This window comes from Molothrus ater, chromosome 26 (assembly GCF_012460135.2).
Source record: "Molothrus ater isolate BHLD 08-10-18 breed brown headed cowbird chromosome 26, BPBGC_Mater_1.1, whole genome shotgun sequence".
Taxonomy (NCBI): domain Eukaryota; kingdom Metazoa; phylum Chordata; class Aves; order Passeriformes; family Icteridae; genus Molothrus; species Molothrus ater.
The window spans coordinates 2,246,589-2,269,855 of NC_050503.2; the positions used below are offsets into that span (position 1 = coordinate 2,246,589).

At 48.7% G+C, this 23,267-nt stretch overlaps 1 protein-coding gene across 1 annotated transcript in view; it reads left to right on the forward strand.

The window, feature by feature from the left end:
- Positions 1–23,267, forward strand: part of LOC118696934 (A disintegrin and metalloproteinase with thrombospondin motifs 10-like) — a 73,139-nt gene that overhangs the window by 26,616 nt on the left and 23,256 nt on the right. Inside the window, 8 exon segments of the mRNA XM_036399343.2 lie at positions 3,325–3,484; positions 6,668–6,885; positions 10,008–10,091; positions 11,141–11,286; positions 14,770–14,813; positions 16,865–16,970; positions 18,265–18,411; positions 21,578–21,719. Of these exon segments, the coding sequence (XP_036255236.2) occupies positions 3,325–3,484; positions 6,668–6,885; positions 10,008–10,091; positions 11,141–11,286; positions 14,770–14,813; positions 16,865–16,970; positions 18,265–18,411; positions 21,578–21,719 (1,047 nt within the window).

The window sequence follows — 23,267 nt, forward strand, 5'->3', positions numbered from 1 at the left end:
AAGAAGAACTAGCAGCAAATGTCACACAAAATTCATAAAAATGAATATGTATGAACCTATTGTGAAATTGTATACGTATGTATTTGAGAGGGGGATAAAAAGACACCTGAATTTCCAGAAGTACACATGTTTTTTAAGGAGAGTGATCTCCACATGCGTCCAGCACTGTAATAAACATACCAGCTTCACAACGTTCACAAAGTTGTAGAGTTTTTGGTTATCTCTGCAAAACAAAGGTGCCAGGCAGGCGTGGAGCCTCTGTAGAGGCTGGAGTGAGGGCATCCCTTTGGCAGCAGGATGGATTTGGCAGCAGGATGGATTTGGGGCAGGACTCGCTCTGCCCCCGGGCTGGGGGTGACCTCCTTCCCCAAATCCCACAAAGCTTTTCCAGCTGGCTCTGCCGGGCTCCCCTGGCCTCGGGAACATCACAGTACCTCACTTGTGCTTGGAAAGGTGGAGCCGAGCCAAGAGCAGCAGAGCCCGGGGCAGGAGGAAATCCCCCGGCACTCGGGGACTGCTCACACAGTGAGCCATTGAGCTCGGACAGAGAGGGGACAGGGACAGCCTGGCAGGGGAGGGGACAGGGAAAGCCTGGCAGGGAGTGACATGTGAAGGTGTTCACAGGGGTCAGGATGAGGGAAGAGATGAGGATCTGACTCCATGTTTCAGAAGGCTGATTTATTATTTTATGATATATATTACATTAAAACTATACTGAAAGAATAGAAGAAAGGATTTCATCAGAAGGCTGGCTAAGAATAGAATAAGAAAGAATGATAAAAGTTTGCGGCTCAGACTCTCTGTCTGAGCCAGCTGGGCTGTGATTAGCGATTAATTAAAAACAACCACATGAGACCAATCACAGATGCACCTGTTGCATTCCACAGCAGCAGATAATCATTGTTTACATTTTGTTCCTGAGGCCTCTCAGCTTCTCAGGAGGAAAAATCCTAAGGAAAGGATCTTCCATAAAAGATGTCTGTGACAGTGACAGTCCCCAGGGAGGGGACAGTGACAGCCTGGCAGGGAGTGACATTCCCCCAGAGAGGTTCTCGCACCCACAGCCAGCACAGAAGCTGTTCCAGGGGGTACCTCCATGGGGACAGAATTCCCTGCTGCCCACCCTGGCAGGGCAGGACTCCTGTCCCTGGGGCACAGAGGGAGCTGGACGAGTGTGGGATTTTTCTGGGACCCCCATCAAAGGGAGGAAATGATGAATCTGACTCCATGTTCTTGAAGGGTAATTTATTATTTTATGATCTATACTATATAAAAGAATATTAAAGTAAACTATATATATATATATATAGTTTATATATATATAAATATATATATTGTTTATATACATATAAACTAAACTGTACTAAAGAATAGAGAAAGGATACTTACAGAAGGCTAAAAGATAATAATGAAAAACTCGTGTTCTCTCCAGAGCCCTGACACAGTTGGATGGTGATTGGCCATTAAGTAAAAACAATTCTCATGAAACCAATGAAACAATCACCTGTTGGTAAACAATGTCCAAACCACATTCCAGAGCAGCAAAACACAGGAGAAGCAAGTCAGCTGATATTGTTTTCATTTTTCTCTGAGACTTCTCAGCTTCCCAGGAGCAAAATCCTGGCAAAGAGATTTTTCAGAAAATGTGACGGTGACAGACAAGCCCTGTCACATCCAAAGGACACCACTGGTGGCAGGGCAGGGGTGTGTCTGCACCCAGAGCTGTGTTGGACTTTTGGGATCATGTCTGAGCCATGCCAGGCACATTTCTGCATGCTGGTGGAGTTCAGCTGATGGGACACCACATTCCTTGATGTGGCCACCACATTCCTTGGAGAAACTCAGTGCCAGGAGCTGGGATGGAGCTGGTGCTGGGCTCCCAGAAACTTCTGGTGCTGCTCAGACTTTCATGCAGAGGGAATGTTGCTGTGAGGGTGGAGAGGGGGCACCCTGCAAGAACCTGCTGGGTTTGGTGATGACCAGCAAAGCCTGGGCTCACAGCTGAGACTCAATCAATCAAAGAATAAAAAACCAAAGCAAATCAGGGAGCAAACCCGAGATGATCTCACTCGAGTGGCCAATCTGAGGTGTACAAGGGGCTGGGATGCCCCATCCAGGCTCCAGAGAAGGGGTTTGGCTCTGCTGGTGGCCTCTGCTTAAGCAGCCTTTGGATTTTAAATATTTGGGGTGTTTCCCAAAGCCTCTGGGGATTTACCCCTCCCTGCAGCTCCGAGTTCCCAGCTGCTGGGGATGGTCCTGAGCTGCTTTTTGGGTTTTTTTTGAGGGGGAGGCTGAGCTCAGAGCTGAGTGCTGCTGTGTTTGAAGGGTTTTTGGGATCCCACAGGGATCCCTCAGAGACCAAGTGGGCGGAATAGGAAACAGCTCATTCATAACTCAGCATTCATAAGGCAAGGCTGTGATTTCCAGAGGACTTTAGTGAACACAGATGTCCCAAGGCATCCACCACCATCTGGCTGGGTTTTCCTCTGCTCTGTGGCTTCCTGTAGTTCAGTGTTTGTGCAGGATTCCTCCTCAGCTTCTGCCAGTCCCCAGAAATTTGGGGTTAATCAGCAAAAACTTCACCGTGAGAAGCCACCAGGTTCTCTGTGCACCTCTGCCTCCCCTCTTGTCATAATTGAGATGGAGACAATACAAAGCAACACATTCCATTTTCAGAGGGCTTCAAACTTCTTTTTATTATAGCATTCATGCTTTTTATACATTTTTACAAAGCTCATCTGGAGTCAATCAGCAAAAACCTCACCGTGAGAAGCCACCAGGTTCTTTGTGCACCTCTGCTATTGCCTCCCCTCTTGTCGTAGTTGAGACAGAAACAATACAAAGCAGCACATTCCGTTTTCAGAAGGCTTCAAACATGTTTTTATTATGGCATGAATGCTTTTTATACATTTTTACAAAGCTCATCCGGGGTCAATCAGCAAAAACCTCACCGTGAGAAGCCCCCAGGTTCTCTGTGCACCTCTGCTATTGCCTCCCCTCTTGTCATAGCTGAGACAGAGGCAATACAATGCAACACTGCATTTTCAGAAGGCTTCAAACCTGGTTTTATTCTAGCATTTATGCTTTTTATACATTCTTACAAGGCTCATAACTTTACACTTATTGGTGATGAGAGACAAAGTGTTTATTGGAATAATTGCAGGTTTCTCCTATTTATCCTTCTTTCTTTCTTGGTTTCTATGTCAGCAACCTTGGTAGGAAATTCTTTCAGGGGTAAACATGGATCCTGTGATCAAACTCCTCTCTGGCTCCCAGAAGTGGCTGTAGTAAAACCTCTTGCACACCCTCTGTTCCCTCCTGCAGCACGGGGTGATCGTGGCAGATGAGGAGGAATATTTCATCGAGCCCCTGAGCCCTGGAGCCAACGTCAGCACGGGGGCAGAGGGCAAGGGCAGCCCCCACGTGGTGTACAAGCGCTCGTCCCTGCAGTACCCTCACATGGATGCAGCCTGTGGAGTGATGGGTAGGTGCCCCCACCACCTCCTCCTCCTCAAATCCAGCCCAAAACCCCCTGGGAAAATCCTGGCGGAATAGACCCACTCTGCTGCACGTGGCAAAGAACCAAATTTGCCTCCTGAATTTGAGATTTTCTTGGGTTTGCTTTCACCCTTTTTCTGGTGGCCTGGGCTTTGGGAAGCTCCAGTCCTCTTCTTGCAGCAGGGCTTGACAATTTGTAAATAGAGCATGGAACAGGAGAGGAAAAAAAAAACAAAACCTCTTGTTTTTCCTCAGAAGAATCCTCCCAGATTTGGCCAATTTGCAGAGGATTGGGAAATCACAGCTCACGTGTGCTCAGCACAGCCTTGGCTTTGGGGTTTGTGTCCATGTTGGGATAACTCTGCTGCTGATGGGGACCAGGTGGAAAAGGCCCTTGGAGGGGGGGATGTGGGGCCTGGCTCATCACAGGGGCCTCTGGGGGATGTTTAGGGGCAATGGTGACAGCACATCAGCCCCATTGCTGCACCTCCAAAAGGACCCACAAATACCAGCCCATGAGACCTCCAGGTCCTTGCCCTTCCCACCAGTCTGGCCCAGAGCCTGGCTGGAATTCCTTGTGAGCAGGCAGAGTTTCACCATCTCCCCAAAATGCTGCAGGAAGGCCCTCCCTCAGTTCAGAGAGGCTCTGTAGGGCTGAGGGGAGATGCCATCCCTGCACTTTTCATGGATCAGTTTGTGGGAGCGGAGCAGAGCTGGCCCTGACTGCTCCTGGCTTCTCTCCAGGCTCAGAGCAAGGTTTTGGGGTCAAAAATCCTGCCAGGGACTGGGAGGGACTGGGGGGACTGGGAGGGACTGACACCCTGTTTGAGTGTCACTTCAGGGTGTCCATCCCTCACTGCCCCAGCAGTGACACTTGGCCAGATGAGGAGGCACTGTCACCTTCTGTGCGTGTCCCCAGAGCCACCAACGCCTCTGGAGCCACCCTGTGCTTCCCTGCCCCTGCCCACCCATCTCCCAAAGCCACTCTGGATGCAGACTCCCCTCCTGCTGACTCTTTGCCACATTCCCCAGCTTCCAGAAATAATTCAGCCCTCTCCTAATTGCTTCTTGGAAAGCAGAGATGTGCAGGGGGAGCCAAAGTTTAGAACAACCACAGCACAACAGCTCCAGCAAGGCCACCCTGTGGCTGGACACGTCCTGTCCTGCCCTGCCCAGCATTCCTGGGCGCTGAACACCCCCAGGAGCTGCCCTGGATCCCTGCAGGAGCTGGAGCTGGGAGGTTTTGGGGCTGCCTGAGGTTTTGGGGCTGGCTGAGGTCTGCCCCGTGACTGGATGTGATGAACCTCAGAGCAGGGGAAAGGATCCAGCTGGATCTGCTGGATCTGCAGGCAGGATCCAAAGGATCTCCCAGGACCTCCCCTGTCCTCTGGTGGTCTCCAGGTGGGGAATTTGGAGCTGATGGCTCTGCTGGGGACACCCCCAGGCTCAGCTCAGCAGCACTTGAAGCGAAGTCCCACAAAGCTGCTGCTGCTCTTTTCCACCACAGAAAGAGATTGCAGCTCTTTCTGTGGTGGAAAAGCCAAGTCCAAAATCCAGGTCCTGGCAGGGAAAAGGAAAGAGGAATTTCCAGGAAAAGGAAGGAGGAAAGGATCTGCAAGGGCTTCATTTTCAGGTTATGGCTAAAACCTAAAAAAAAAAAAAAAAGGGCAGGACCGTGCAGCCCAGAGGGGTTTGGGGCTGGGGTGGGCTGGGCACCCAGTTGTTCTGTTTTCATAGAAATGTTCATTAGAGAAACTACCCACCTGGTTGAATAATTGTAATTAAAAATTGGTAATCTCCTTTTCATTTTTAACTTGATCTTCAGGATGTGTGTGCATAGCTAAAGGAGCCTTGTTTGGTCATCTTGCTTCTTTTGGTTTTTGATTTGAATTGTCAAGCAGATTTATATTATGCTTTTTGGGACCGTGCACCCTATAGAATGATTTATGGAAAGATAGGTTATTAAAAAAAAAAAGGGGGGGGGGGGTAGGAGGGGACAGGAGGGGACAGGAGGGGACAGGAGGGCAGGGGAGAGGCCAGCAGGGCTGGCAGGAGCCTGGGGACAGTCCAGGACTGCATTTGGGACATTTTCTGGCTCCACCCAGAAATCACAGAGTTAATGATGTTGGAGAAGCCCTTTAGGGTCACCCAGTCCAAGCTGAACCCTGACACTGGGTGCCACCTCCAGGCTGGGGACAGGAGGGCAGGGGAGAGGCCAGCAGGGCCTGGGGACAGCCCTGTTCTGCCTTTGGGACATTTTCTGGCTCCACGAGGTTGGAGAAGCCCTTTAGGGTCACCCAGTCCAAGCTGAGCCCTGGCACTGGGTGCCACCTCCAGGCCTCTCCAAGCCCCTCCAGGGTGGGTGACCCCACCCCTCCCTGGGCACACAGCTCCACTGCCCAGTGACTCCTCCAGTGAAGAATCTTCTCCGACCTCCTGCCTGAACTGCCCCTGGGGCAGCTTGAGAGCTCCTCCATGGCCTCCCCCACTGGGAGGGACTGGGACAGACTGGGAGGGACTGGGAGGGACTGGGACAGAGGGGCTTTGTACTGGGAGGGACTGGGAATGACTGAGGGGGACTGAGGGGGACTGGGAGGGACTGGGACAGAATGGCTTTGTACTAGGAGGAACTGGGAGCTACTGGGGGGGGACTGGGAGCGACTGGGAGGGACTGGGAGTGACTGGAGGAGACTGGGAGGGACTGGGAGCGACTGGGGGGCACTGGGAGGGACTGGGACAGAGCAGCTTTGTACTGGGAACCAGCAGCTGTGCCCGAGGTCATCCCAACCATCCCAAGGGCATCCCAACCATCCCGAGGGCATCACAACCATCCCAAGGGCATCCCCACCATCCTGGGGTCATTCCAACCATCCCAAGGGCATCCCAGCCATCCCGAGGTCATCCCAGCCATCCTGAGGGCATCCCAACCATCCTGAGGGCATCACAACCATCCCGAGGGCATCACAACCATCCCCCAGGGCATCCCAACCATCCCGAGGGCATCACAACCATCCCCCAGGGCATCCCAACCATCCCGAGGGCATCACAACCATCTCAAGGGCATCCCAGCCATCCCAAGGGCATCCCAACCATCCCGAGGTCATCCCAATCATCCCAAGGGCATCACAACCATCCCAAGGGCATCACAACCATCCCATTCCCTCCCCAGACGAGAAGCCCTGGAAGGGGAGGCACTGGTGGCTCCGGACACTGAAACCCTCCCCGCTGAAGCCCTCGGGCAACCACAGCCAGCGGGGCCAGCTGCCCCTGAAGAGGTCGGTGAGCACCGAGCGCTACGTGGAGACCCTGGTGGTGGCTGACAAGATGATGGTGGGCTACCACGGCCGCAGGGACATCGAGCAGTACATCCTGGCCATCATGAATATTGTAAGTGTTACACCCACACCAGGAGCCTCGAGGGCTGGGGGAGAATTCCTGTTCATCACCCTGTCAGGAAAATGATCCCACAAACGGAAAATGAATCCACAAACGTCAGAGGTTTGTGTCCAAAAAGGAGACAGAGGAGTCCTTTTTGCTTTATTTGATTAAAGGGAGAGGCCATGGGGCCTCTCAAAGTTTTAGAGGTGCAGCCACCTTTTTATCCCCATTTCCCTTCTCTCTTTCCCCATTTCTGAGGTACTTGAGAGGTTCAGACTTCCCAGAACACCTTATACTAAACATTCCCCTCTAATGTATAACCTTCCTTTTAAATTTTAAATTCTTATGGAATTTAGGGGTTTTTCCCCATTGGCTGAGGTACTTGAGAGGTTCAGACTTCCCAATACAACTAATACCAAAGATTCCCCCATAATGTATAACCTTCCTTTTAAATTTTTAATTCTTGTGGAATTTAGGGGGTTTTCCCCATTTCTGAGGTACTTGAGAGGTTCAGACTTCCCAGAACACCTGATACCAAACATTCCCCCTTAATGTATAGCCCTCCCTTTTATTTTTTAATTCTTATGGAATTTAGGGGTTTTCCCAATTGTTTCTTTCATCTTTCAATATCCAATTTCATTTATCAGCAAATCTACAGTTTGTTTGTGAAGGTAAATATTTTTTCCATTCATCAGTCAGTGGAATCCTTCCCATTGTTTCTTTTACCTCTCAGTGCTGGTTTCATCTACCAGCAGCACCACAGTTTGTTTGTAAAGACAAATCTGTCATTCCTCTCAACCTCAAAATCCATGTTGGGAAAAGGAGATTTTCCAGCATGAAGCAGGATGGGGAAATGGGATCTGTTCCAGGCTGGCAGTGGCTTCTCCCCTGGCTCAGAGCAAGGTGTGAAAAATGCCAATCACTTGTTTTTAAAATTTTAATAGTAATACAATGGTTATAAAAAAAATAGTAATACAATTAGAGTAATAACAATTTGGACAAATTGAATTAGGACAATATGAGACAATAAATACAAAGAGTTATGGACAGTCCAGGTACCTTTTTCTGGGCAGCACAAGCCCGAAAAAGGACACAGTTAACAGAGGATTAACCCTTAAAAACAACAGCCTGTTGCATATTCCTGCACCTCGCACATGATGCATAAATTCCATTCAAACACAGGATTCTGTCTGGTCATCATCAGCTTCTTCCTCTGAATCCTAACAGCGCCTTCAAGGCAGGAAGAAGTTCATTTCTTCTGATAATGGAGCAATAAATTCTCTTTCTCTGAAGGATTCAGGTGTCCTGTGGCTGCTATCTCGCTGCAAGTCCTTTCTTTTAAAAAAAGTATCCTACATAGCATCGTTTCTATTTTAACATTTTGTTATAACCTACAACTATATTTACCACACTACTTAAGAGAATTAATACAGCATCACTTTCTAACACAACACATATAATATTCATTTGAATATTTGCGAAAAGCCAATCATAAAATACATGCATTTTTCACAAAGGCTTTGGGGTCCAAAATCCTGACAGGCTGCTGGCAGTGGATTCTGCCCAAACTCAGAGCAAGGTTTTGGGGTCCAAAATCCTGCCAGGCTGCTGCTGCTGAGCAGAGGGACCCCGGTGGGACCCCGGACCTGCAGAGGTAAACCCTGGCCTGTCTGACCCCGGGCTCGGAGAACAAAAGCCTTTCTTAGAGCAGCATCTCTCCGCTGAAATTAGCATTGCAAATGCGGCCGGGCAAGCTGAGAACCACATGGGAAAGCAGAAGGACGGGCAGCTCTCACGCTTGGGGGCTGAGCAGAGAGAGGGGCTCAGAAATCCCCCCTGAGCTCTGGTTGTGGTGTGGGGCTCTGCTGGCAGCAGGGTACCAGGCTGGATGCATTAACAGCCTGAATTGGCCGTGCTGGATCCTCCTGTGAGGTGAGATGGGTTTGGAAGTCATCCATCAACCCTCTGAAAGCCCCTCTGTGACGGCTCTTTGTCCCGTCCTCCGCAGGATCGCTTTTCACGCTTTGCATTTCTAAAGCCCCAACGCCAGATTTTCCAAACAATCCCGGTTTCATCTGCTCCGAACCTTTCCTGGGGGATGCTGTGCCCTTCCCGATCTCCCCGAGGGATGCTGTGCCCTGCCCTCAGCAAAGCTCCAGCCCCGGGGCTGCAGTGGGGATTTTTAGGGATTTTGGAAACGCCAGCAGTGGGGGCTGCCCTGAAATAAACAGAGCAGGAGACTTTTTCTCCTATTAAATGACTTTATTATAAGTGATCAGCACAAAGTTGGGAGGCTCCTCAGTCTCCGTTGCTGCTTCCAGAGTGACTTGGAGGAGGAGAAATGTGCAGCTTTGTCCACTAAAGGACAGAGCTGAAGGTCCCATCCTTACCAGACCAATTAATTTCTACCTCGTATTTTTCACCTTCCGAGTTTTCCAGGCTCGGGTCTTGGGTCCAGCTGAGGTCTTTGCTCAGGGTGAGGGGCAGCAAAGGTTCTCAGCATCTCTGCACACTCAGTACTTTGTTCCTCACGTCCAGACATCACTCTGATCTCTTAATTCTGTACTGGCTCGTTGTTTTTGGGGTCTTTTGGGTAAGTTTGGTGGGTATCTTCCCATGGCATGCTGGTCTCGAGGCTGTTTTGCATTCTCTCTGATGCCCCCCCCCCATGTCCCCTCCTCTCACCATCCGGGGAGAAGGACAACTTAGCCCCAGGCAGGGCTATACCGATACAAAAGGAGCAATTAACAAGAACAACCCATGATTACAATAACAAACAGGTAGAACTTCACCTTGGCAGCAACTGGTTTAACTGGTTCTGCAACCCTTTTTTTCCCCCAAAAAAAATTGGCAGATTTTTTTATTTATAACAGCGATTTTGGAAATGCCAGCAGTGGTGGCTGCCCCACCTGAGCTGAGGGATTTTGGCTTCCCTGCTCTGGGACAGAGAGCCCTGATTGTGGTCTAGGGGATTCTGATACTCAAGTGGTGGTGTGGGGTCCCATTCCCATCCCTGCTTCCCAAAAATGTTGGGTTTAGACCCCCCCTACAGCAGTGCCCAGCCCTCCCCAGCTCGCCTGGCCACAGAGCTCATTTTTAAGACTCCTCTTTTCTTGTTTCTTGGAGGTCAGGTTGCCAAACTTTTCCAGGACTCGAGTCTGGGCAATATTGTCAATATCCTGGTCACCAGGCTGATCCTGCTCACCGAGGATCAGGTAAGCTGGGCTTTGCTGAGCCTGTCCTGGGTCTGCACTTCCCTTCAGGAGCTCTGTGTCCCCACTGGATGTCAGACACAGGAATTGCCCCCAGTGCACATCCTCCCAATGTCCCCTGAGGATTGGGCAGAGCAGACCTCTGGGAATCTGAATTTTTCCATTATAAAGTCACTTTAGGGAGGTTTAAGCAGCTTTGGTTCTCCTAAAGTGATGTTGGAGCCCTGGCTGCTGAGAATTTCAGACTTTCTGTGCTGCCAGGCACTGACCCCCAAGAGAACACTGCATTGACCTGAGGCCGTGGAGAAGCTTCCAAAATGGAATGACAGAGCTGGGATTGTGGGAGTGGAGATTGAATAGAAGTGTGTGATACCACAGGGTGGGAAACTTAGAGTGGAAGGTTTTAGAATGTAGTAATATAGATAAAGCAAGATGGAGGTTTTAGGGCAGAGGCTGCTCCTCCTTCTTCTTCACCTTCTCCTTCACCACCTTCTTCTCCACCTTCTTCTTCTTCTTCTTCTTCTTCTTCTTCTTCTTCTTCTTCTTCTTCTTCTTCTTCTCCTCCTCCTCCTTCTTCTTCTTCACCTTCTCCTCCATGGGTTTGGGTGGTTTTGTGTAATTGGATAAAAAAGTCCACATTATGAGCCACGGGTGGTTGGTTATTGTGTTAAAAGTAAAAATATTTTAAGTGTCATTTCTTAAACGGGCAGTTTATCCTTAAAAGGCCTTGTATAGAGAGAGATGGGGCTCCATTTTTAGTTTGTTAGAGTGAAGTGCTGTAGAGCTCAGGGTTTGTGAGACTGTGACATAGTCTAATACACTAAACTAATAAACATCTGAATCTAAACAAGAAATACCATCCCATGATTTAATCCCAACCCTGGCAAAAAGAAGTTAAGACTGACAAAGTCCCACTTTTCCTGCTTTCCCATGGCCTCCATGAGGAACTGGGGCTCTCTGCAGTGGTGTCAGTGCTCTGCTGGCACGGAATGGGCAGTGCCTTCCCCCCAGAGCTTCCCTGGGAACAAACTCTGCCATTGCTTCCATTCCAGCCCACGCTGGAGATCAACCACCATGCCGGGAAATCCCTGGACAGCTTCTGCAAGTGGCAGAAATCCATCGTGAACAGGAACGGCAACGGGAACGCCATCCCAGAGAACGGCATCGCCAACCACGACACTGCCGTGCTGATCACCCGGTGAGCCCCGTGCCCTGGGGTGGCACTGTCCCCTGGGGGTGGCAGCTGTCCCGGGCTCCAAGGTCATGCAAGGCTTCCTGAGTCTCCATGGGTGCAGTTTATTGCAGTTCAGATTGTTATCGCCCTCCAGTTCAGCTTATCAATCTCCACTCCAGTTTGTTATCAATTTCCACTCCAGTTTATCACCCTGCATTCCAGTTTGTTATCAATCTCCAGCCCAGTTTGTTGTCACCCTCCAGTCTTCCCTTGGTCTTTGCTCGCATGGATGGATGGATGGATGATGGATGGATGGATGAGGGATGGATGATGGATGGATGGATGAGGGATGGATAGATGAGGGATGGATGGATGGATGGATGGATGGATGGATGGATGGATGGATGGATGGATGGATGGATGAGGGATGGATGGATGGATGGATGGATGGGTGGATGGATGGATGGATGGATGGATGGATGGATGGATGGATGGATGATGAATGGATTGGATGATGAATGGATTGGATGATGGATGGATTGATGGTGGATGGGTGGATGGATGGAGGGATGGATGGATGGATGGATGGATGGATGGATGGATGGATGGATGGATGGATGGATGGGTGGATGGATGGATGGATGGATGGATGGATGGATGGATGGATGGATGGATGGATGGGTGGATGGATGGAGGGATGATGGATGGATGGATGATGATGGATGGATGGATGGATGGATGGATGGATGGATGGATGGATGATGAATGGATTGGATGATGAATGGATTGGATGATGGATGGATTGATGGTGGATGGGTGGATGGATGGAGGTATGGATGGATGGATGGATGGATGGATGGATGGATGGATGGATGGATGGATGGATGATGGATGGGTGGATGGATGGAGGGATGGATGGAAGGAAGGAGGACACAGAGGATGACAGGGACAGTGGAAGGAATGGCAGAGCAGCTGGAAGGCCACAGGATGCTGCAGGGATGAAGGGCACAGGGAGTGCTGAGCTCCCCAAGTGCTGCTGCCTGTGTCCAGGATTGTCCCTCCAGTGCCCACAAATCCCTGCTTGGACAGAGACAAAACACCCCGGGAGAGGCCAAAGGCAAATCCAACATTATTTTGTGCTTTTCCCCCTCTCCTTCAGAGAAAGAAATTCAGGAAATGAAAGTGCTGGAGAGGGGAGCCTCCAGGTGGGAGCTGCTTCCTTTATCCATGTGCTGCTCTCCTGCTCCAGCGTGAGCCTGGAATCCCCCACTGATGAGACCCCACAGAGGAGTGACAAAAGGGCCCCTCAGCCCCAGATTTTCCCCCTCCCGAGGGGGCTGCAGCTTTTTCCTGCCCTCCCTCCACACGTTTGGGATGCAAACGCCGGCTCCGGGCTCTCCGTCCTCCCTCCAGATGTTCGAGCCAGCCCGAAGCCGCTGCTGAGCCTGGACAGCGCCCGGCGCATCCGGCCCCGGCCCCAATAAATTCCCGGTGTCCCGATAAGATCTTGCTGAGCTCGGGGCTTTTTTTCCTCCTGCAGGGACGTGTCAAAGCAGAGCCTCAAAAAGGTTTAAAGGCATTCGCTCAAAACAAAGCAACAAATGTTTTGCACTCTGCTCGGTTTCCTGCCGAGAGGAGGGGAGAGGTTTGGGCACTTCCAGGGGCCAAAGGGACAGGAGCCATCCCCGGGAATGTGTCGCACTTAACCCTTTGTGTGCTGCCGCTCCTCACCGCCCACCCTCATCCCTGAGGGGTCAGTGGGGGGAGCGGTGCCGGGGGATCCTGCCCGGTGTCCCCAAACCCGCTCTGGGGTCACAATCCTCAACCCCCACCCCATGGGTGTCCCTAAACCTTCTCTGGGGTCACAATCTTCAGTCCTACCCACCCTGTTGGTGTCCCCAGACCCACTCTGGGGTCACAATCCTCAACCTTCACCCCGTGGGTGTCCCCAGACCCACTCTGGGGTCACAATCCTCGGTCCTGCCCACACCATGGGTGTTCCCAAACCCACGCTGGGGTCACAATCCTCGGTGCCACCCCAACCTGTCTCCAGGGTGGCACAGCCCAGCCCAGTTGCCCCCTGGTCCCCCAGCTGACCCCACCCTACCCCGCTCTCAGCCTGGCCCCTTTCAGCCAAGATTGGCAAACCCCAAATGTTGACCTTTGCAAGGAAATGAGAATATTCCCTCTCTAACCCAAACTGGTCTCATTTGGAGCTGCCACCTCCTCCCATTTTGAGGTTGCTGTGTTTCCATCTGGAGGAGGTTTTTGCTCTTCTTGTTTTACCTTTCCTGGTACAAACAGAGGATTCCTTCATGCAATGGCTGGAAGTTGAGGTCAGGAGCAGAGGGAAGAGTTACCTTGAATCAACCCAGATTGGATTTGTTTGGAAAATTCTCAGTAAAGAACTGAACTAGAGAAAAAATAGATATTAAAAAATCACTTCAGCATTTTCATGAAATTGCAGTGAGATTTGAAATGGAACATGTTTTCAAACTGAAATGTTTTCTTTATTTTTATTTTGTTTTTAATCAGAATTTCATATGCCCATCCCTGGCAGTGCCCAAGGCCAGCCCGGACAGGGCTTGGAGCACCCTGGGGTAGTGGAAGGTGTCCCTGCCGTGGCAGAGGGTGGAGTGAAATTATTTTTAAAGTCTTTTCCTACTCAAACCATGCTGGGATTCTGAGTTTCTCTGGTTGCTTGATGCAATTTCCTGCAATAGACCCGAGTTGACAGAGCAGAGTTTGGCCCTGTCCTCTTCCCCCTGTGCCCCAGAGTGCTGGGGAGCAGAGCTGGACCCACCCAAACCCAAAGAGCTCCAGGTCTGGAATAACCTTGTCCCTGCTGATTTATGGAATCATTAAGGTTGGAAAAGGCCTCCAAGATCATCAAGTCCAACCTTTGACCAAATCCCCTTGCCCACTAACCACATCCTGAAGTGCCACATCTGCTCATGTTTTTAACACCTCCAGGAGTGTGGACTCCACCACTGCCCTGAGCAGCCCATTCCAATGCCTGGTAATCCTTTCCATGAAGAAATTTTCCCTAAAATCTGATCTAAACCTCCCCTGGCACAGCTTGATGCTGTTTTCTCTCCTGTCCCTGTTCCCTGGAGCACAGCCCAGCTGTCCCCTCCTGTCAGGGAGCTGTGCAGAGCCACAGGGTCCCCCCCGAGCCTCCTTTGCTCCAGGCTGAGCCCCTTCCCAGCTCTCTCAGCCCCTCCTGGAGCTCCAGACCCTTTTCCAGCTCCATTCTCTTCCCTGTTCATGCTCTACCACCACATTTCATCAAAACCAAACCTCTGACCTGGCTCAGCTCTGTCATTAAAACCCTCAGTGAATCTCAGCCTGGGCAAAGTGAGGTTTGTCCTATCTGTCACCATTGGTATTTCCATCCCAGAAATGTTCCAGGGGCTGGTTTGGAGTGGTTTGGATGTGAGCACATGGGCAAAATGACAACCCCCAAAATCAGAAGTGTCCTTAACAGCTGCCTTCTCTCCTTCACAGCTATGACATTTGCATCTACAAGAACAAGCCCTGTGGCACCCTGGGTGAGTGGAAATCTGGCACCCCCTCAGCAGCCCCCAGCAGCACACAGAACTTTGGGAATGTGATGAGGATGGGCTGTGCCAGTGCCATCCCCTTTCAGCTGTGCCATCCCCATCCCAGCTCTTCCATTCTCCTTTCTCACCTGTTCCATTCCCTTTCCAGCCGTTCCATCCATTCCCACCTGTGCCATCCCTTTCTACCTGTGCCATCCCCATCCCACCTGTGCCAGCCCTTTCCACCTCTTTCATTCCCCTTTCCCACCTGTTCCATCCATTCCTACCTGTTCCATTCCCCTTTCCAGCTGTTCCATGACCTTTCCAGGTGTGCCATTCTCTTTCCACCTTTTCCATTCCCCTTTCCAGCTGTGCCATTCTCTTTCCCACCTGTGCCGTCCCTTTCCCACATTTTCCATCCATTCCCACCTGTGTCACCCCCTTTCCCCCCTGTGCCACCCCCTTTCCCAACTGTTCCATTCCCCTTTCCCACCTGTGCGATCCCTTTCCACCTGTTCCATTCCCTTTCCCACTTGCGCCATCCCTTTCCCACATTTTCCATCCATTCCTACCTGTTCCATTCCCCTTTCCAGCTGTGCCATCCCCATCCCACCTGTCCCATCCTTTCCCACCTGTTCCATCCCTTCCCAGTAAAGGTGCAGCTCCTGCCCCAGCACCAGACCAGTTCTTTCCAGCCCCCTGTCCCTTCCCTTCTGTGAGCACTAAACCAGCAGCCCTGAGCTCTTCCGGGCCCTGGAACTCCTCCAGCTTCAGCTCCAGCTCCAGCCTGCTGATTAAGAATCACTCACATTTTTAGGCTTATCCGTGGCCTGCTGGAGTTCCTGGCTGAGCAGGGAGAAATCCAACAGTTTTGTGATGACTGCAAAGGGAGTTTTTATTGTCACAGCCAGACCCTGCAGCCTTGTTTGGCTGCAGCTCCTCCCTTGTCTCATCCTGGTCTAGATCGGGCAGGCAGGGAGGGATTTCTGCTCTGCATCACCATGGGGAGAGCTGGTGGATCTCTGACCTGAGGCTGGAGGTGCTGGGTTGGCTCAAATCATTCCCCTGGCACAGCCAGGCCCTCCCCTGGCCCGGGGCACAGTTTGTGCAGAGGGAATTTGCTGTCACAATTCAGGGGGAATTTCAGCATCACCCAGTCCTCCAAATGAGCCATGCTGGATTCCTGGTGGGTGCCAGGCAGAACCAAGGTTGGATCCTGGCTGGCTCAGCTCTCCCTGGCCAGGTTTGGATGCCCTAGAGCTGGTTCAGCCCATCTGAGATTCCCCCACCAGGGCTGTGCCAAGGACTGCTCCCCTTTGCACCATTTGGATACAAAATTCAGAGGATTTTTAGCATTTCTGAGCCTGTCACTGTTAATTCACCATCAGTGCTGAGTGACCATGTCCTGCAAGAGCCACGAGTTCATCCCAAAGTGCAATGGTGAGAAGGAACATCTGCTTTTAGTAGAAATAGGTGATCCCCCAGCTGGGAAATAATGTCCATGTACTTCAATGATTTGAAGTAAATGGACATTATTTTATTTATTATTAAATGGACGTATTCACAGAAAGCTGAACATTGCCTTATTAAGCTATACTGTATTACACCAATACTATACTGAATTACATACTAAAGAGATGTACACTGATACTGTACTAAATTAAATACTAAAGAGATACTATACCAAAGAATACTAAAGAAAAACCTGTGACTGTCTCCAGACAGTGGATCCAATTGGTCAAGGAATAAAACAACCTTCACTGGTGTCCAATTAACAAATCACTTTGGGTGAACAATCTCCATAACACATTCCACATGTGCCAAACAACAGGAGCAGCAAGTAGAGATAAGAATTTTTTTCTCTTCTTTCTCTGAGCTTCTCACTGCCTTCCCCGGGGAAAATCCTTGGGAAAGTTGTGCCTGCTGCAGTGAAGAGAGAGCTGTGGCCACAACTGCTCAGTGCTACAGAGCATGAAGCTCATCAGGCAGCCCCCAAACACTCCCAGGTCCCCTCAGCCGCCCTGAGGTGGCCCTGTGTGACAGCTCTGTCCCCTCCCCAGGCCTGGCCCCCGTGGGGGGGATGTGTGAGCGGGAGAGGAGCTGCAGCATCAACGAGGACATCGGGCTGGCCACGGCCTTCACCATCGCCCACGAGATCGGCCACACGTGAGTGCAGCACCCAGCAGCAGCCCCTGCTGCTCTGGCCCTGCCACCAGGGCCTTGTTATAAATACATATAATCTACAATAAATTATGGATTATATTATATATACATACAATATTATATATCTAATATTATATAATACATTGTATGATTATTAATTATTATATATTACATAATATATAATATTTACATATTATATATTGTATTATATATATTATACATTATTATATTATATTATATTATAATATATTATATATAATATATTATAATATATAATATATAATATATAATATATAATATATAATATGTTATATATTACTGGCTTTTCACAAATATTAAAATGGCTTCTATATGTGTGATGCTAAAGTAACTTTGTTATAAAGATATAGTTTTGATTTCTGTTGTTAATTAAGCTCAGTGAAATAGCTGATGTAAGTGTGCTTGTGTTAAAATGCCTGCTTGGATGGGACAACATCCAATAAAAATATAATGAAGACACCTGTACAGATCTGCCAAACATCAGCACTCACTGACTGAAGGCAGTGAGGACCAAAAACTGGAGGCGATAACAAAGGACTAAAATCACAATCAAGGAATCTTCATGCTCTAAAAGGTGGACCCAAGGAGGAGCCATGCTAATCAGTTCTTGGACCATGTAAATTCGTTTGGGGAAAAGTTTACTATGCATAAAGGTCTATGAATATGCAAAGGGCTGATATAATGTAAAAGGTATTTAAGGGGTGTCCCCAAAGATAACGGGGTGCTCTTGGCTGAGTAATAACTTTATAATAACTCAAGTAATAACCTTTGCTCTATGGTCCTTGTCTCCTATTGTCCTTTATTAAACTTAAATTTTCACAGCCAGGTGAACACATTTTTCACAGGCTGAAAACCCTTCCTTTATTAAACTTTTTAGATTTTCACAGGAGAGTGAAGGTGTTTTTCACAGGCTGAAAACCCTTCCTGTGGACCATCCAGATGTGTCCAACCCCAGCTGGATGAATTTTCCCAATAACTGGGGCTTAGGGGAAAAAAATTCTGCAAACTTTATTTCCTTATTGAGAAACACCTATTTCATAAAGGAAGTTGAGTTTGTCATTAGACTATCAGTCATAAGATACATCAATGATCCAACACAAGGAATTTAAACAATTGAAAAAAATCACTTTTTTTACTCGAAACAGTTTGAGTGTCCTTGAGAGCTGTCATTAAATTGTATAAAACATTCGTTTGAGTAGCTTTTTTTAATAAATGGAGGAAGTAATTTTGCCCCGGTGTGTGCTGTGGTGCTCTCCAGGTTTGGCATGAACCACGATGGGGTCGGCAACAGCTGTGGCTCGCGGGGGCAGGAGACGGCCAAGCTGATGGCTGCCCACATCACCATGAAGACCAACCCCTTCGTGTGGTCCACCTGCAGCAGGGATTACATCACCAGCTTCCTGGAGTAAGGAATCCACCCCTCCCCGCCCTCCCTCCAGCCTCCCCCAGTCTCTGGTGAGGAGGGGGTAAAGCCAAAGCAAAGCCCCAAACCCCTCCCAGAACCTTCTGTCTTGTCTCCCACAGTCACATTCTTTCCTTCCTTTAGACTTCCCCATGTTTTTCCTACCTGTTGAACATCTAAACACATTTATGATGTGGCTGGGAGAGCTTTATTTATTTATTCTATTATTTATTATGTATTGTATATATATAATATATCGTTCTTTATTTTTTTATTTATTTATTATTCCCACATCCAGAAACTTCACAAATAGATCAGTCCCCCCCTGGAGGCATTTGGCTGGTTCTGAAATCCAGCAGGAATTGTTGTGGTGGGGACAGGATTGGGTCTGCGTGGTGCAGGTGATTTCTCCAGGCAGTGAGGAGGAGTTTTCAGTGTGAATGAGCAAAGCAGGGCAAAGATTTTGGTTTTCTTTTTCTGACAAAGCACTTTTAGGATTCAGGAGAAGGGACAGGGAAAAGGGGATGGATGGAAACTGCAAGAGAGCAGTTTAGATTGGATATTAGGAGGAATTTTTTGTTGGGAGGGTGGGCAGGCTTTGGCTTTGGTTTTTAAGGTTGTTTATTTTTTTTATCTTATACATTCTTTTTTGGACTTGCAGAGGTCTGTTCAGCAGGTTGGGTTGAGGCACCCTGACCGCCCTTGGAGCAGTGTTATCTTTTTATACTAAAACTTAATTGTACTTTATTTACAATAATTTTCTAATATTTATCACTTATGTAAGACAGTTTGCTTCTACTCTAAACTAATTTAAAAGTGTTATTAATTCAGCAGAAGATGAAGGACAAGAAGAAGAAGGAGAAAGACAGGACACACTTAGATTCTTCTATTTTGCCTTTTGAACTTTTTACTTTACAAACTTTAAAATTTTACTTTTTTTTATCACAAAATTTCACTTTGTGATAAACTCACTATCATTTTATTCAAACTTTTGTGGCTTGTAACTTTTTGTACAAAGTTGGTAATTGTTTTTTATGAGTTAAAATCAAAGGCATGGGTGTCTTTAACTTTGTGCTAAAGTTTTTGAGCTTTTTCCTAGGGTCTCGAGTCCTCGAGGGTAGTTAGAGGAATATTTTGGGGTTTGACACCCTCTGTCCAGCAAAATTCATGGCTCAGCAGCAAATCCCAGATCGGGAAGGTCTGTCCCCCACTCTGGTGCCCACTGGCCATGCAGGGCACAGCCCCATCCTCTGCTGACCCCAATCTCCTGCAGGAGAATGGAGAGCTCATCCCTAAGGTGACTTTCGCTGGGTTTTGGGTTGTCCCCAGCTGGTTGCAGAGTCCTGGAGAGCACAGTCCTGTTCAGGACAGAGCTCCCAAGCAGTTCTCAGCTGCAGGCAACCTTAGCAAGCTTAAGTGAGATCAGCTTTTCAGTGATTGTCAGCTCTTTAGTGATTATCAGCTCATTGCGATTTCAGCCCTTTGCAAGGTGCCACAGGCAGGCAGACACGGAGAGAGAGGAGAAGGCTGTGTGGGGTTCCACAGCGATGTCTTTATTGATTCTTGTGTGAAGGGTCCCAGTGACAGCTCTTCTGTCAGAGCTGGGCTAAAACAGCTCTTGATATAGGGTACAGGGGGATCAGAAATTGTCCAATGGCAAGGGTTAAAGGAAAGTGACCTATAGGGACAGAGAGAGATAAGTAAGGGTTAAAGGAAAGTGATCCATGGGGTTACAGAGCGATAAGGAAGGGTCTGAAGGTGGGAGAGGGGCTTCTAGCCCATTCTCCATGGCCTGGCATCTCCTCTCTTAGGCTGCTGAATGCCAGGGGCCTTTGCCTGCTACACATCCCCACTCCTCGTGCTCCCCCAGCTCCAGGAGCCTCCAGTGGGACCTGGTGTGAGCAGGATTTGGGGCTGGGGGTGGTGACAGCGGCTTTGAAATAGGGGGAGCTCAGAGAGCAGTGAGGAAAGGGGAGGGAAAAGCATTTCTGGACAAATTTGGATGTTCCTAACAAAGCTCTGGCAAGCAGGAGGTCAGGCTTGGAGAGGGGCGCTGGGGCTTCACAGGTGGGTGGGGGAGCAGCCCCTCTGCCCACCCAGTGCCCACCTGAGGGTGCTGGGCACACCTGCCTGGGCACACCTGCCTGGGCACACCTGCCTGCACTCACCACAGGGACAACCAGGGACTGGCAACAGCCTGCAGAATGGCTGGAGCTGGGCCAGGCCTTGGCATGGAGCTCAGGGCAAGGTTCTTCCCCCCGAGGCTGCTGGGCACTGCCCAGGCTCCCCAGGGAATGGTGCCAAGGCTGCCACAGCTCCAGGAGCTCCCAGGGCTGCTCAGGGTGGGGTTCTTGGGGTGCCTGGGCAGGGATGGGGCTGCACTGATCATCCCTGAGGGTCCTTTCCAGCTCAGGATATTCAGTTGGGCTCGTCTGTCCACCTCTGCCCAGTGATGATGCCACCTGGGAATTTTAAGAGCTCTGATCATTTTCTGTAAGTGGAGATGATTCCTGCAGGTGCCTTCCAGCTCAGGATATTCCAGGTTTCTATGAACCCTCAGATCAACACTTCCAGAGTTACCTCAGAACCAGGATGTGCTTCCCAGCCTGGGAAGGATTTCAGAGCACTTTCCCCCACCCAGAGCAGACCCAGATTTATCCCCTCAAGCAGCCAAGCTCTGTGACAGCGTTCACAGGGGTCTGAGGATGAGGGAAGAGATGAGGATCTGACTCCATGTTTCAGAAGGCTTCATTTATTATTTTGTGATACATATTACATTAAAACTATACTGAAAGAGTAGAAGAAAAGGTTTCATCAGAAGGCTGGCTAAGAATAGAAGAGGAAGGAATGATAACAAGGTTTGTGGCTCGGCTCTCTGTCTGAGCCAGCTGGGCTGTGATTGGCCATTAATTACAAACAACCAACATGAGACCAATCACAGACCCACCTGTTGCATTCCACAGCAGCAGATAACCAATGTTTACATTTTGTTCCTGAGGCCTCTCAGCTTCTCAGGAGGAAAAATCCCAAGGAAAGGATTTTCCATCAAAGATGTCTGCGACAAAGCTCAGCCTAGCAAAGCCGGGAGTAACAGCTGCTGATCCCCCACCTCAGCTTCTCTCTCTCCCCTCACCCTTTCTCAGCTCTGATTGTCCCTCTGTGTTTCCAGCTCGGGGATGGGATTGTGCCTGAACAACGCTCCTCCCAAGCAGGATTTCATCTACCCCACGGTGGCCCCGGGCCAGGCCTACGATGCCGACGAGCAGTGCCGCTTCCAGTACGGCGTCAAATCCCGCCAGTGTAAATACGGGGTAGAGAGCCTTCCTGCTTTACTATCGGTTCCAGGGCTGGAGGAGGGGGCATGGGGCAAGGAGAGCTCTGTGGGGCTGTCCCTGCTGCCCACATCTGTCATTGGCACCCTTAGAAATGAAGGGATGAGGCTGTTTTCAAGCCAAGAATGATTTATTGCTCAGATGAACATCAGGCTCAGAGGCTGTAAGATTTTAGAGCAGCCATAGCTCTAAGCAGTTTCATTACAAGACAATATAAAACTTTCTAAACCAATAGACAGTTGCCACAGAACTTATTTTGCTTTTCTAACCTATCACCTTTCTTCTACTGCACTGTGGATACTTTTGTCCAATGGCTTCTGTCTCATTTGCACACATTTGCTTCTATTATCACTTCTAAACTCTTAACTTATTCTATACAACCACACCCCTATAAACCCTTCACCATCTTATCAATGCAGTTTCCTACATTATAAACCCTTCACCATCTTACCAATAGTTTCTCACTTACTTGAAGCATATTCTTACTTGCAACTATAGGAACATAAGTTTATGATTTTTCTGCTTAATATCTGTGTATTGTATTTTTACATCAACGCAAGTTTCTTCCAAGGCTGCAGATCAAATCCTTCCATGTCTGTGGAAGTTTCATTATAAACCCTTCACCACTTTATCAATACAGTTTCCTACATTATAAACCCTTCACCATCTTACCAATAATTTCTCACTTACTTAAACCTTATTCTTACTTGCAACTCTTATTTATTTCTGCTTAATGTCTGTGTATTGTATTTTTACATCAATGCAGTCTTTCTCCAAGGCTGCAGATCAAACCCTCCTGTGTTTGTGGAAATTTCATTATAAACCCTTCACCACTTTAACAATACAGTTTCCTACATTATAAACCCTTCACCATCTTATCAATACAATTTCTCACTTAAAGCATATTCTTACTTACAACTATAAGAACATAAGTTTATGATTTTTCTGCTTAATGCCTGTGTATTGTATTTTTATATCAATCCAAGCTTCTTCCAAGGCTGCAGATCAAACCTTCCTGTGTCTGTGGAAGTTTCATTATAAACCCTTCACCATCTTATCTTACACCACAATAAAACTCCAGGAAGTTTTATTTATTTATTTTATCCCAGCAGTCCCATCCTGTTTGTAAAAACCCCAGCACAGACAAGGACAGTGGGATTGGCTCAGGTGCCACCAAGGTGACACCAAGGAGAGGCGGCATGGGCTGGCTGGAGTCAGCTCTGCCACCTGAGCCCAGGGAACCTCCACAGCCAGGAGGGTTTTTTGAGCTTTAAATGTTAAAGTTTTAGGAGATTTGATGTTACAGTCCCCTCTTAATCAGTTAAAAAGTGGAGTAAGTTCATTATTTGTAATTTTTAAAACAGATGTGATTTAATTGATTTCTCTTAAAAGCTGTTGTAAATCTTGTAAGGTGTTGATATTGGTTTGAAGCTGTGTTTTCTGTGGTTTGATTGTTCTGTTGGATTAGGGGTTTTTTTGACTTAGAGATGGGATAACTTATTGGCATTTAAAAAACTTTTATTCTAT